Consider the following 13845-nt stretch of genomic DNA (forward strand, 5'->3'; position numbering starts at 1 on the left):
TGTTCCTATACTCCAATGGACCCTGTCCCTAACTCCTTGGGTGTATACGTAGTGCACCAGACCACAGGTTCCAGGGGCAGACATCACACCCAAAATGCTCACCAATGTGTCCCCCAAGCACAGTGGGCACTCAGTAAATACTAAATGAATGAACACATTTCATGAGTCCTGGTTTTTACAAACAAGAAAACAGCATTCATTTTCTGTGCCAGGCTGTAGCCTAAGAGGCTTACATAATATTCTTGGTAAATTTTATTTTTTTAAAGATTTTATTTATTCATTTAAGAGAGAGAGAGAGCGCGCGCGTGCGCATGAGCACACACAAGCAGGGGGAGTGGCAGGCATAATAAGAGAGAGAAGCAGGCTCCATGCATGGAGCCCAATGCAGGACTTGATCCCAATACCTTGGGATAATGACATAAGCCAAACGCAGACACTTAACTAACTGAGCCACCCAGGTGCCCCTCTTGGTAATCTTACAAGAGATTACCTTCATTGTACTCTGATGTCACTGCCATCCAGAGGTCAGGACCCAAGATCTGACCCAGGTGGTCCATGGGCAAAGACCAAGCTCTTAAATCTCGGTTCTACCATTTCTCTTCCAATTTTTTTTATTTCTTCGAATGTCCATCATTTACATATAAGGCACTAGAATAAACCATGTGGCTCCTACCTGGATGAGTTGCTCTGTTGAGGGAGAGACTTCCAGTTCTTTCCGTGTCACTCCAAAGCTGCCTTTCAGGCTCGTGTCCTTAACCTGCTGCTGCAGTAAAGGCACCAGATACCTCAGTGTGAGCAGCACTCCAAGAATCAGGAGGGTAGAGTGTTCACCCTCAACAGGGACCAGCAAACCTGTAAGGGAGCAATAATATCTCTTAACATCATCGTCCACTTGGGGATTTGTGGTTTAATCTGTTTTTTTTTTAAGGTTTTACTTATTTATTCATGAGAGACAGAGAGAGAGAGAGAGAGAGAGAGAGAGAGAGAAGCAGAGAGACAGGCAGAGGGAAAAGCAGGCTCCATGCAGGGAGCCCGATGTGGGGATTCGATCCCAGGACTCCAGGATCACACCCTGGGCTGAAGGCAGGCGCTAAACCGCTGAGTTAGCCAGGGATCCCGTTTAATTTGTTTAAAAGAAGAGACCCATAGTTGAACTGTATTATGAGCTTGGTGGTAAGGAATAAAGATGGCACAAATATTACTGCAGGAAAACATACAGGTATCCCATCTTTAGGCCAAAATCCAAAGGGTAATCTTTGGGACGCCTGGGTGGCTCAGTAGTTGAACATCTGCCTTCAGCTCAGGTCGTGTTCCTGGGGTCCTGGGATCAAATCCCCTACATCGAGCTCCCCCCATGGAGGCTGCTTCTCCCTCTGCCTATGTCTCTACCTCTGTGTGTCTCTCACGAATAAATAAAATCTTTTTTTTTTTTTTTTTTTTTTTTTTTTTAAAGGGTAATCTTCGCATCCTTAGTCAAGCAAGGCCCATTAGTGAGCTGGGCTGCATTCGAAAGTCAGGCAGTTCTTTCCTATCAAATACCCATATGGCCCTCAGCACTTGCTTGTGCTGATTTCCATACACTACTCCAAGTATAGGAGAAATCATCAGCAGAGAACCTGCAAAGACCCCAGGCTCCACTTCTGGCCCCAGGGTTTCATTGCACTCAGAGTCAGCACTTACTGCTGTGAAGTCTGCTGCATAAGGGCCAGGCTGAGGAAGGCGGGTGGGGCTGCACACTGCCTGACACGTGTCACCCTGCTAGCTGTCCTTGGGGACAGCAGCACCTACACTCCAGCACAGAAAAGGGGCCTTTTCCTTGTCATCACAAAGATCCAACATGGGCTCATGGCAGCCTTGACACACTTCCCATTCATTAGTGAGCCAGTGGCAAAGGGCCTGGGCTGGGAGCTAAGGGATTGCCGGATTTTAGAGAATATAAAAGACCTATCTCAGGTAAATGCTACAGACTCCAGCACACTGTGGGAGAAAATCACTAATATAGCTACACCTTACCTAAAAGCACATTTAGTAGCCAGCTGTAAAAATACTGTGTCCTTCTTGAGTGCTGGCAGATGCTCACTGCTGAGCCAGCTGCTGTCCGTCGAATGGTCGGGGAGCTTGACTTCAGATTCGCTATGAAAGCCTTTAATAGAACCTAGGGCAGCAAAAATCCAAGTAGATAAAAGACAAAACTCCTATGAAGCTTATCATGTTATTTCATAAAATTACTCCAAATTCTTACAGATTTTAGATTATAAACAACTAGACTTTCCTCCAGCTAAATAAAAGCACCCCAAATTTGGGATATTCCAGAGCAGTCTGCAAATATGTAGTCTATTTACTTCCTTACTGTAAGTAGAGACTTGCTCAGTATCTATGTCCTCTACCCAAAAGTGAAAACCTCAGTTTTTAGAAAAGGTGTACCTATAGCATTTGGGTACAGGGTCAGTAAATGAAGCCATGTAAAATAAAGGCAGTTAAAACAAAACAAAAAAAACACTCAAATAATGAATTCAAGGAGAAAAGAGTAGCCAACTAGAGCCCCGTCCCAGCCTGAGAGACGACTTGTAGACATGCTGCTAACGTCACTAACAGATGTTCTCTGGTCTGGAAAGCATTCAAATGAGCTGAGCCGCAACAGCAGAGCACCCATGAGTATTTTCCTAAGGAGAAAAGACTTGGTCACAGAACCTCCAGGATAAACCAAAGGTGATCAAGCTAGAATTCCAATGATGGCCATTTAAGTCTTAACAAAAATATCCAAAGAATGAAAAGGCGTGGGATGCCTAGGTGGCTCAGTCAGTTGAACGTCCAATTCTTGGTTTAGGCTCAGGGATTTGTGATCTCCTGGTTGGGAGATCAAGCCCTACATTGGGCTCTGTGCTCAGCAGGAGTCTGCTTCTCTCTCTCCCTCTGCTCCCCCTACCCCCACACTCTCATAAATAAATCAAAAAAAAAAAAAAAGGAAAGAAAAGGCATGATCATCTAGCTTCATGTTTGGGAACCAGCTTACCTAAGAATGCCCATTTCCATCACCCTAAAAGCCATTCTGAGCAATGGTTTGGTCCCAATTACTGTTCAGCATGCACTGAGCAAAGAGAACTGGGCCTGGGACACCACTAGGGCCCCACCACTGAAAGAGGCATGACCCCAGGCAAATGAGCAGCACATTAACAGACAGGTGTTTGACTTATAAAAAAACTCCTTCTTAACAATGTGCTTAACATCAACTGGTTCTCAGAGGCTCCTCAATTCTCGGTGAACTTACAGACTGGCTCTCTGGAGCCAGAGAGGCAGAGGACCAGACCTCAGCCACAGGATGTCCTATGGTTTATGCCCTCTGTTCCTCCTATAGACACCACAGAGAGAACACAACCAACTCATCTCAAACAAACCTCCTTAACTCCAAGAAAAGATACTAGTACCTTTAAGAACCCCTCTGAGTGAAAACACACATACATCATTGAACTAGTAGGAGTCATTCTGTATCAGTCCACACTTACAATCACAATGAAAGCTGAGCAGTATCATAAACAGTGAGCCCACAGTGAACTTCAGTAGTTTGGACTAATAAAATCAAATTAGAGAGCTTAAGGGGGCCTTCTCAGGTCCAAATCCCACAATGCTAAGAACACTGTGGAGAAGGCAGCTGGCAGGAGGTACCCAGACCACGTGTAAGCTCTTCTCATAATGGGGAGGAAGTGTGCTAGATTTTAGGGCAGATAGCTCCACTTTCCAATAATACATATGACATTTTTAAGAGTACTACAAAAAGGAAAAGATGAAAAAATCATTCAACTTTAGAGTCAAGATGATTGTAGGGGATAGAAACAGAAATTAAAATCAAAATACAACACCAGGGCAGTCATCAGAACGGCTAAACTTGAAAGGACCCATAGCAGTGAGGTCCACAAGGAGGCAGAGCCACTGGGGCTCTCACATGCCATGGACACAGGCATGAGCAGGAGCAGACACTCGACAGCTTTTTGGCAGCATCCACTGAAGGTGAAATGTACGTCCCTACAATCCAGTAACACCCCGTTCTAGGATCCACCACAGTAGGCTGCACCTGTGCTCCAAATGACACACGCGAGAGCAGGCACAGCAGCAGCATTCGCAAAGACCACAAAATAGAAATGGCCCGATGCTCAGCTACAATAAATGATAAACCGTGGCATATCTGCACAGTGATGTGCCACACAGGCATGAAAACTGCATGAATTAACACACTGATGACGTGGAAGACTCTCAACTTAATATGCAGCAACAACAAAACCAGACAAAAAGAATGTATACTGAATGGCTCTACATATGTAGATTTTAAGAACAGCCCCTGTGGCTTCAAAAGACAGGTCAGTGGTAACTCCAGGGAGGCAGGAGGAACAGTGACAGGGAGAGGGAAGAAGGTATAAGGAGTTCCCAGGACTGGTAACACTCAACTTTACTCTATGACGGCCCAACAAGGGGCACAGCAGTAATTTCTGTCTTGCCCTGTGTGTGCACTACACGTGAGTAAAACAAGCCTCAGGAGTCTCAGTCTCCAGTAGGTCATCCTGAAAATGACCCTACACCTGAGATTCAAACTTCAGAACGAACGTGTTGTACTAGATGTATGAATGAACCTCTGCCACCCAGACACTCCCCTAAAATCATGTGCCCAAATTTTAAGAAGCATCAACTTACAAGGACAAAAAGAACAAGACAGGGACAAGAGGAGACTAGAGGTATCCACAAATTCTGCAAGCTAGAAAGTAATAAACAAGTGCTGACTGCCCACCTGGCGTCCCACAGGCAGACACATATAGGCAAGCTTTTCTGGGAGTTGTGGAAGGCTTCTGAAGGCCGCTAAAGAAAGGCAAGCTCACTCAAGCCACAGAACTGCAAACAGCTCAGGTTTGGGAGACGCCAGGGACACCTGAAAGCAGCCTGTCTGACCCTGTACACACTGCTGGCCACTCAACCCCAGGTCTCCCCTCCCACCCAGCAGCCCAGGACGTAGCCTTCGATTCCCACTTCCCACAAAGACTGGGGGATAATCTCCAAAGATGTTGGCAGAGCTGAGGTCAGACATGACGCAAAGAGAGAGAACAGATAAATGAAGAAAAAGTGACCAGTGAGACCACTGGCCTCGTGTATACCAGGATCCCAGGACAAACACAGCCAAGCTTACCTCTCAAAGTGGAGAATGAGGAACTTTCCCATAGGGATACCGATCGCCTCAAGAAGAAAAGACTTACTGAGATTGACACTTACAGAGACACAGTGGAAAAAGCAGGATCATGCTTCAGGAAGCTCACACAGGACAGACCCTGCCACACACTTGCTTCCAATAAACTTTTTAAAGTCTCACTCAAATCTAAATAGACAACTGCCAACATAAAAGTGAAAGACCAGAACAAGGAGAACAGAGGAAGTCAGAAGAAATGGACAATGCAGAAGTCAAAGAAGGTTGTCAAGAAAACTATAATTGATATCCTCAGAAAGATATCTGAGTATATTCACGAACCAAGAAGAGGATGATAGAAAACAAACATTCTGAACACAAGGAGGAGCTCTTAGAAATTAAAAACACAACAGCAGGTACAAAAACTCAGCAGAAGGGTTTGAGATGGACATCTAGGAAGTACAGAAAAAAGAAAATGAAAATAGAAATAAAACATAATATAAATTCCATCACAAAAAGGGAGGATGCCTAGAAAGGTAAAGATATGGCATCTAGAAATCAGGCACCTAACACGAGAGCAGCAAAAATAGGATGACATTAAAGAAAAGTCCTAAGACATGACTATGCTTCACACCTAAAGAGCATCTAGACTAGACTGGGGCAAACAGCTGGAGAATTCTAGGACAGAGGACTCTGGTGGAGAAAACACACCCAACAAATTGTCTGTCATGTGGAGAATTGCATTAAGACATATTTTACAAAGCTGCTGGAAGGTATGAGAACACATGAATGGCCAAAGGATAACAAGCAAAATTAAAAAGAGGCGATTATTAACTCCCAAAAAAACAAGTTCAACAAAGAAATAGAATTCTAGCATAGACATAACTAGTTTTGACTATTACTCAGGCATGATAATGTCACAATGAATACTGATATAACTACAGTAAGAAGATGGGAGCCACATTAGGGCTAAATTTATCTCTCAGAGTAAAAAAATAAAAAAAAAAAAATCCCATACCAGAAGTATATTGCTATAATACACATGCTATACAGCATAGTATCTAGAAGTGTGGAGGAAAATACCAAAAGAAACTAACAAAGAACTGACCCACAAAAAGGAGGAAGTTAAGAACCTATAATCCTCAGACTATATGGCAGGGTCACAATTTCTGGACATTAAAAATAAAACATGAACGTGGAGTTTGCTTGTTTTTGCTTGTTGAGGCACAAAACAAACAGGAAGGCAAGTAGTCCCCACCAGCTGCAAGGTATCATCAGTGAGTTCTTCTGCCTGCAATCCTGGGATGGTCATCTCTCCCAAGCTAGGTCAGTCTAATACACCAAAAACCAATCTGTTCTGGAAAATCGCCTTTTGACTTTGCATCTATAAACCTTCTCCCTACTTAACTTTTCACTACATGGTAAGAAAGCAGAAGTAGAAAGAAGCGCTTAGTGTGTCAAAAATAATTCAAAAGATTTTCTTTTTTTTTCTTTTCAAAAGATTTTCATCTAAATCATGAAGCAGGGATCCCTGGGTGGTGCAGCGGTTTGGCACCTGCCTTTGGCCCAGGGCGCGATCTTGGAGACCTGGGATCGAATCCCACGTCGGGCTCCCGGGGCATGGAGCCTGCTTCTCCTCTGCCTATGTCTCTGCCTCTCTCTCTCTCTCTCTGTGTGACTATCATAAATAAATAAAAATTAAAAAAAATAAATAAATCATGAAGCATAGTGTAACTCAAGAAGCACTCTGAAGTGACTGTCCAAAAGCCCTAACTGCCCACAAGACTCATTCACATCTGTGACTTGAGGTAATAATCATACCTTAATTTCATTGTCATTTGCAAAATTGCCAAAAGAAGCCATAATTTTGGGTACAGCTGCAGCCAAGGTCTCCTGAACAGATTCCTCAGGTCTCTTGCTTATTCGAGTCAGGCAAGGCAAAAGGTTTACCAAGTAAGGCCTGCATATGTGAAAGGAACATGAGTTATTCTTCCAGGTCTACTTTAGTGAGAAATATAAGCAATTATTTAGTACCTGTTAGGGAAGAGCCAGCTTTTATATGCAAAACAGTCTTTAACAGAAAGTAGGCAAATCTCAGTAAAAAGAATAAGAGGGCTAAATGCAGACCAAGTTCATATGCTGGGAGACACTTATCCTTCTTTTCTTCTATGATCACAGAGGACTCACAAAGCTGTTTTAAAAATTGTCTGTACTAAATTATAATAGTATTCATATTTTAAATTAGAAAATAACATAAGAAAACACCAATTAAAAAAAAAGAAATGAAAAAGTTTTCTTGAAAAAGGAGCATTACAAGGAAATATTTTTAGGTGTTCAAACTAAATAAAGCCTTAGAGATAAGACCGGCCCTCCAAATAGGAAGCTACTACAGGCAGTACAGGATGCAGGAGAAGCCAGTCACTGGGCAGAAGGCTGAAACCATAGGAGTCCCCTCAACAAACACGGGGCTAATGTGACAGGTGCCCTCATGTGGCAGAGAAAAACAGTTCTACTCCTGGGACTATAGCAGGAAAGCTAGGCTGGCCTAAGGAGATGACTATTTTGCCAGAAAAAAATAAACCAGCCATGAGGAGCAAGAGAAACCTGCATGACTTTTAGAAGAAGCAAAATCAGGCCAATGAGTCAACCGAGAGTGTCTGAGACGATGGTAGCCACTGGAGGCTAAATCTCCCTAGGTAAGGAGTTTGGATTTTATCTGAACAGCTCTGGGGAATGAGTAAAAAGTTTAAGTATGGGAATGACATGACCCAATCACATTTTTTAAGGTCACTCTGGCTGCTTTGTGGAGAACTTGTGATGTGTTGCTTCAGAAATATAACAAAATTTTCAAACTAAGGATAGTAAAAGAAAAACGTTATATAAAAAGAAATTTCCTTAGTGATGTATCTCTACAGCCATTTAAGATTCTTATTAAACTCAAGCTCTGTGGGATAAATCATTGTTTCTTATTAACAGTGAGAATTTCAGCCCTCCACCGGTTCCTCAGGGACACAGCCAAAGGTCTGTTGTGGGCCTCAGTTTTGCCGGTTAAGGAGAAGGAAGGCACAGATGAAACCTGGGGTCTTCTGATTCTCAATCCACTAAGGATAGACTGTTGCCACTAGTCAGACTTTATTCACAGTTTAACAGTCATAGTTTTAACTTATGTGAGAGACAAGGGCATATTTTTCTAAAAGCAACGATGAGACTGGTTCTCAACCTTTGACCATGTGACAAGTATCCTTTCAGTAACCAGCAAGTGCAGACACGGTTCTCAGGACTGAGCTACAGAGGAGGACAGACAGGGAAGACCCCTGCTGTCCTGGGGAGCACAACTCTGTCTCTTGGTGGTGGTGGGGAATCAACAGAAAATGAACAAGCAAACTGATAGCGTCCCCGAATATTGCTGAGAGCGAGAAGTGCTACAAAGGAAAGACAAGCAGGAAACATCAACTGTGACGCAGAGGCAGATAGCATTAAAGCTTGGGGAAGACCTCTGAGCCAGTGACACCGGAGCCGAGAGGGAAAGCAGCCACAGGAGCTGGCTCCCCACCAACAGACAGTAATAATAATCCTGAGTGCACAACTCACCTGCATTTCTGAGGCCGAACCAGGTGAGCCAGCTCAGCAAACCTCCACAGGGCAGCGCGCAGGCTCCGGGGAGCACCGTTCTGAGTGGGTTGAGAGTTACATTTAAGAATCCCTGATGCTACTCCAAAAGGACTTCATAAAAAGAGCATTAATGTGACCGTTTATTTCTATGTTTAGACACAAGGTCACGCAAACGTGTAACTGCTGCAGAAGTGTTGACGTCTAGGGGCTTTAATTATAAAGACAGAAAAATTAATTCCTGTCCCATCTTATAAATAACGAAGAGGAACCTTGTGAAGGAAAATAAAGCAGTGAAGTCTACTTTACCAATAGCATTTCCATCTAACATTCCCACTTAGTAAATAAAAGACAAGATTTCACACAATCCAGGGGAGCAGTATCATTTGTTCAATGACAGAAAACCAAAGCCTACCTTTTTGATTTCCTTATAGAGTTCTAACTGTAACCTCGGAAGATTAGAGTCCATCAGGGCCTACAACAAAACACAAGAGAGCTGTTCGCAGAAGACTCACTCCACCAGCCTAGGAGAAAACTAAAAGGCAATTAAAATTTCAATTTGGGGGCAAAGTGGAAGATAGCAGCAGCTGAACTAAGAACCTGCTCATTAAGAAAGAGAGAGTGTGTGTGTGTGTGTGTGTGTGTGTGTGTGTGTGTGTGTATTAAACCTTTAATATTCAATGAGAGGAGAAAACACCTGAAAGGCTTCCTTCTTCATTAAAGTGCACGCTGCTGGATGAACCAACATCAGTACCCTGTGGCGCCAGCAGGGTGGTTAAGCATACCTGGAAGACCAGAGCCTCTCGCTCTGGTGTGCAGAGCCTCCATACTTTCTGAGGGTCCTCCCTCAATGCATGGATGCTCCCAGTCCTATGGCTCAGAACCCACAGCCAGCGAGGAGCCTCATGCTCCTCTTAACACCTTCCTTACCCTCATTCCTGCTCACTTATGGGCCAAACCACAACTAATGGCCATGAGGCCAACTTCAACCCAGTGAGAATGGCTGAAGGCAACCACTACCAGGAGCACAAAGTCCACGTTAGAGAGGGCTTCTCAAGATGGAAGGAAGGGAGGGGAAAGATTCCTGGCCCCCACACGTGCCCGCAGGGAACAACTTCTCTGAAATGGTGTGTCAATGGCCTGTTCACCAAGAAGAGAGGAAAAGACGGAAAACCAAGCCTCTAATCAAGCTTCTTTCACCTGACTTAGAGCATATGATGTCTACAAACTGAGCTGCTCTTAGTAAAACTCACATAAGTTCACTTACTAGTTCAGTGAGCCTGAAAAATCAAACGCAGACTCACATTTGGGGAGTTTCCAAAGCATAACAGTATCTCAGAAGTTTGTAAATCCCAACTCTTCCATTTCAGTTTGTACCAAATCCTTCAGCAAGCATACCAAAACAAACAGGTATTAAGATGCTACTTTGCAAATAAAATCAGAAGCTATATTCAAGTTTTATTTCATTTTGTTTTTTTGTTTTTTTTTTTAAGATTTTATTTATTTATTCATGAGATACAGAGAGAGAGAGGCAGAGACACAGGCAGAGGGAGAAGCAGGCTCCACGCAGGGAGCCCGACGTGGGACTTGATCCTCCAGGGACTTCAGGATCACGCCCTGGGCCAAAGGCAGGCGCTAAACCGCTGAGCCACCCAGGGATACCCCCTTCATTTTGTTTTATAAACTAATCTCAAACTTACTTTATAACAAGAGAAAACTAAACTTCAAATCCCTAATAATAGCACAGAATCAGGGTTACCAGTCACTGGGTGATAGCAGTTTGATCCCTCTCTGCTCCTGAACCCCTTCCTCGCCAAAGCAGACACATCCACTCAGCTACCAATCGAGCCCACAACAGTCCACCTCTGCCTCCTCGCTCACACTCCCAGGGCCCCTGTCCTGGCTTAGACCTCACTCTCCCATGCCTGGTCTTCTCAGCCTCTCACATGGATTCTCAGTACACAGGTCTTTCTCTACTTCAACACAGGTTCCTCTTCCTTAATAAAGCACTCCACTGACCACATCAAAAATCTTTGAGAGCTCCTCACTGTCTACCAAATAAAGTACAAGTCCCCACGAACTGACTCTCAACCCCTCCCTCCCACTCTCTGAGGGCACACACGGGAGCCACCCTCTTCTTTGAACTTGCAGAGGTTTCCTGGAGCCCCCTGGAGGCAGGGTGCTGCAGTGGTTAAGAAGGCCCCTAACCTCCTCACTCACCTACTAGCCACCACCTCCAGGAAGCCTTCTCTGCCTCCCCAGACAGAAGTCACCTAAGTCTCCTGACCACCATGATGACTTGCCAATGTCTCGCAGAACTTAAGAGTTTGTGTCATGTGTTGAGTTACTTCTGTACGAATGTGCTTCCCCACCCAAGACTGTAAATTACATAAGGTAGGAGCACACTGTCAGGCTGAGTCAGATCCCCACTGCATTTTCCTACATAAATGAAAAGCAACAGGTCCCATCTGCTAGGACCATGAGTCTGGTCCTCATTAGAAGCATATAACAATACTTAACAGAAGACGGAAGTCCAGGACCTGACTCTCAGGTGACCATGTCTGTGTCCCACCCCTCCCTGACATCCAAGCCAAGGACTATCTACACTCTCCCAAGCCTGTCCTTCCTCAGCCACAATGAAAGCAAATCCAGCCAGATGCTGATCCGGCTCCAGCCTCCAGCCTGAATCTTAAGACTAGAGCATCTGAAGAAGCATAGATGTGAGTACAGCCAAATCCCACCATGGCCACCTTCAAGCAGAAAAAAGAGGTTGAGGCTGATCTCTTAACGTCTAGGGACGTAACAGGAGAAACTATAATCTCTACACTGGGAGGCCTAACACAGCGGAAATGGGAACAGGAGATGGCCAGTAAGACAACCCAGACCTTATATGACAACCCAGGGTCACAGCCCTCCATCACTACACATATACCAAACTATTCAGTCCAGCAGTTCTTGGAAATAGGTCACTGAAGACAAAAGGCTTAAAAATGGAACAAAGCCCACATGTCCAATGGCCAACATCAGAGCAGTCTGGGGTCATACTGTTCCCTCTGTCCTCCTTAATCCCCAGCCCGCCACAAAGCAAGGCATGGTGCCCTCTTTAGGTGTTCTGATTCTAAGAACCAAGTTCAAGAACTGAAATATCAGAAAAAGCCCAGCCTGGTCCTGCCAGTGGGAATAAATAAAGCAAGCAAGGATATTTAGGCTTGGGGAGAAGTAAACAAACTGAAAGAGGCCATCTGTAAATATGCTGTGGGATCCCACATGCATGTGGGTATCACGAAGCGGTCACCTGGCATGGAGAGGAAGGTTAACCAGTCACCAGCTGTATGTTGCTATTGAAGACTGGGTACAAGCAACAGCAGGACGTGTAGGTGGAAGAAGACCAGGCAGCTACCTACAGATGGAAGAGGGCCTCCCTACAGCTGATCCCGACTGAGCAGGCTGAGACGCTGTGGCTGCTGAGATGCTGTGGCTACTGAGGAGCCAGGAAAGTGTGGCCAGCCAAGTAAAAACATGCTGCCAGAAAGGAAGGATTCCTAGATGGCGGGAGACCACGAAGTCTCTGTGACAGATGAGAGAGACCAGCTGGTATTCTTGCATGCCCCTCAATCTCTTTGGTAAGAATATAAGAATCTCATTATTGGGGCACTTGGGGGGCTCAGTCAGTTAAGCGTCCTTTGGCTCAGGTCATGATCTCAGGGGGCAGGAGTCCTTGCTCAGCAGGGAACCTGCTTTTCTCTTTTCCTCTGCCCCCTCCCTGCTTGTGTGAATGTATGCTCTCTCTCGCAAATCAATCTTTATTAAAAAAAAAAAAAAAGACTCATTATTAGTAAGAATACTTCTCACCACATGGAGGACCAGTGAGTGGCCAAGATGGTGCTAAGCACATTACCTACATCACACCTTTAACCCTCACACACACTAGCAAACTTTGTCTGATCCCCTTTGTAGGTAAGGAAACTGAGGCTCACAGAACTAAATACATTTCCCAAAGTTGTTCAGTTAGTAAAGGACAAGGCAAGACTCAAACATAGGTCTCCTTCACTCCAAAATCCATGTATGCTCTATCTGCCCGGCAGAGTGCCTCAATTTCCTTGAACGTAGAGGCAGGAGTGATCCTCTTCTGGAGGAAGGTTGAGCCCATGGAGGAGAAAGGAAGGGTAACTGCTTGGCCAATGTAAAATGTGACCACTCTCCAGAGAAAGCCCTGAGAAGGACTCCAAAGAACAATTTTGTTTATCAAGATCCTAACGGGAAGGAAAACAGTCAACTAATCCACATTAGCTTGCAGTCCCTGGTTTATCTGGCCAAGTGAGTATTACTAGAAAAAAAGCCTTCAAGGAAAATGAAGAAATGCAGGCTCTTCTCCAAGGCTTATCTAAATAAACTTCTGGGGTGGAACTGGAAGCAGTAGGGGAAAAATAAGAAAACTAGGAAGATCGAAGAAACAAGGATTCCTGCAGAGGAAGTAACAAGGTGTATTATCTTATCAAGAAATAGTTTTTGGAAAGAGTTACAACGCCAACTACAATGCTAGCACACCTACAGTGGGAGCTCCATCTAAGTCTGGACACACAGTCCAAAAGGCCCATCCACAAACACCAAAGTAGCTTAGAGGAAGGTGACCGGGATAGGCTGGGGACCCAAATGAGAAGGGCAGAATGAGAAAAACAAGGATAGTTCTCCAATACACTAAGAGTTATGGAAGAAGGACTTTATCTTCAAGGGCAAGAGAAAACAGTAGCTTGAAGCTCTGGTGATCTTGGGCTTGACATCAGCTACAGGACACGGAAGCAGTAGCAGCAGCAACGGACATTCTCCCCCTGCTCCTCAGCTTGCCTGTGGCCCAAGCCCTTTAGCTTTTTGGCTCTGCTGTCCTTCCCTGGGAACTCCTTCTGACCAGTCCAGCACCCCTAACCCCAGCTATCTGTTACGGAAGTTGCATCTTAACAGGCACATAGCGCTGCCTGAGCCAGGTCTCTGCAGGGGTGGGGAAAGCAGACAAAGGAAGGGAGGCAGGAGACACAGAGACACCACTGGCGGGTTCCATTCACCCATCCCCTGCC

The 13845-nt window shown here is 44.8% G+C and overlaps 1 protein-coding gene across 2 annotated transcripts in view; it reads right to left on the bottom strand.

The window, feature by feature from the left end:
• HTT (huntingtin) overlaps positions 1–13845 on the bottom strand; it is a 144685-nt gene that overhangs the window by 108577 nt on the left and 22263 nt on the right. For both annotated transcript variants that reach the window (XM_038533184.1, XM_038533183.1), the window contains exons 4-8: positions 9189–9248; positions 8756–8835; positions 6986–7124; positions 2014–2155; positions 674–852 (exon numbers count right to left, since the gene is read on the bottom strand). In XM_038533184.1, coding sequence (XP_038389112.1) covers positions 674–852; positions 2014–2155; positions 6986–7124; positions 8756–8835; positions 9189–9248 — 600 coding nt within the window. The remainder of the gene's footprint in view (positions 1–673; positions 853–2013; positions 2156–6985; positions 7125–8755; positions 8836–9188; positions 9249–13845) is intronic.

Source organism: Canis lupus, chromosome 3 (assembly GCF_011100685.1).
Source record: "Canis lupus familiaris isolate Mischka breed German Shepherd chromosome 3, alternate assembly UU_Cfam_GSD_1.0, whole genome shotgun sequence".
Lineage (NCBI taxonomy): Eukaryota > Metazoa > Chordata > Mammalia > Carnivora > Canidae > Canis > Canis lupus.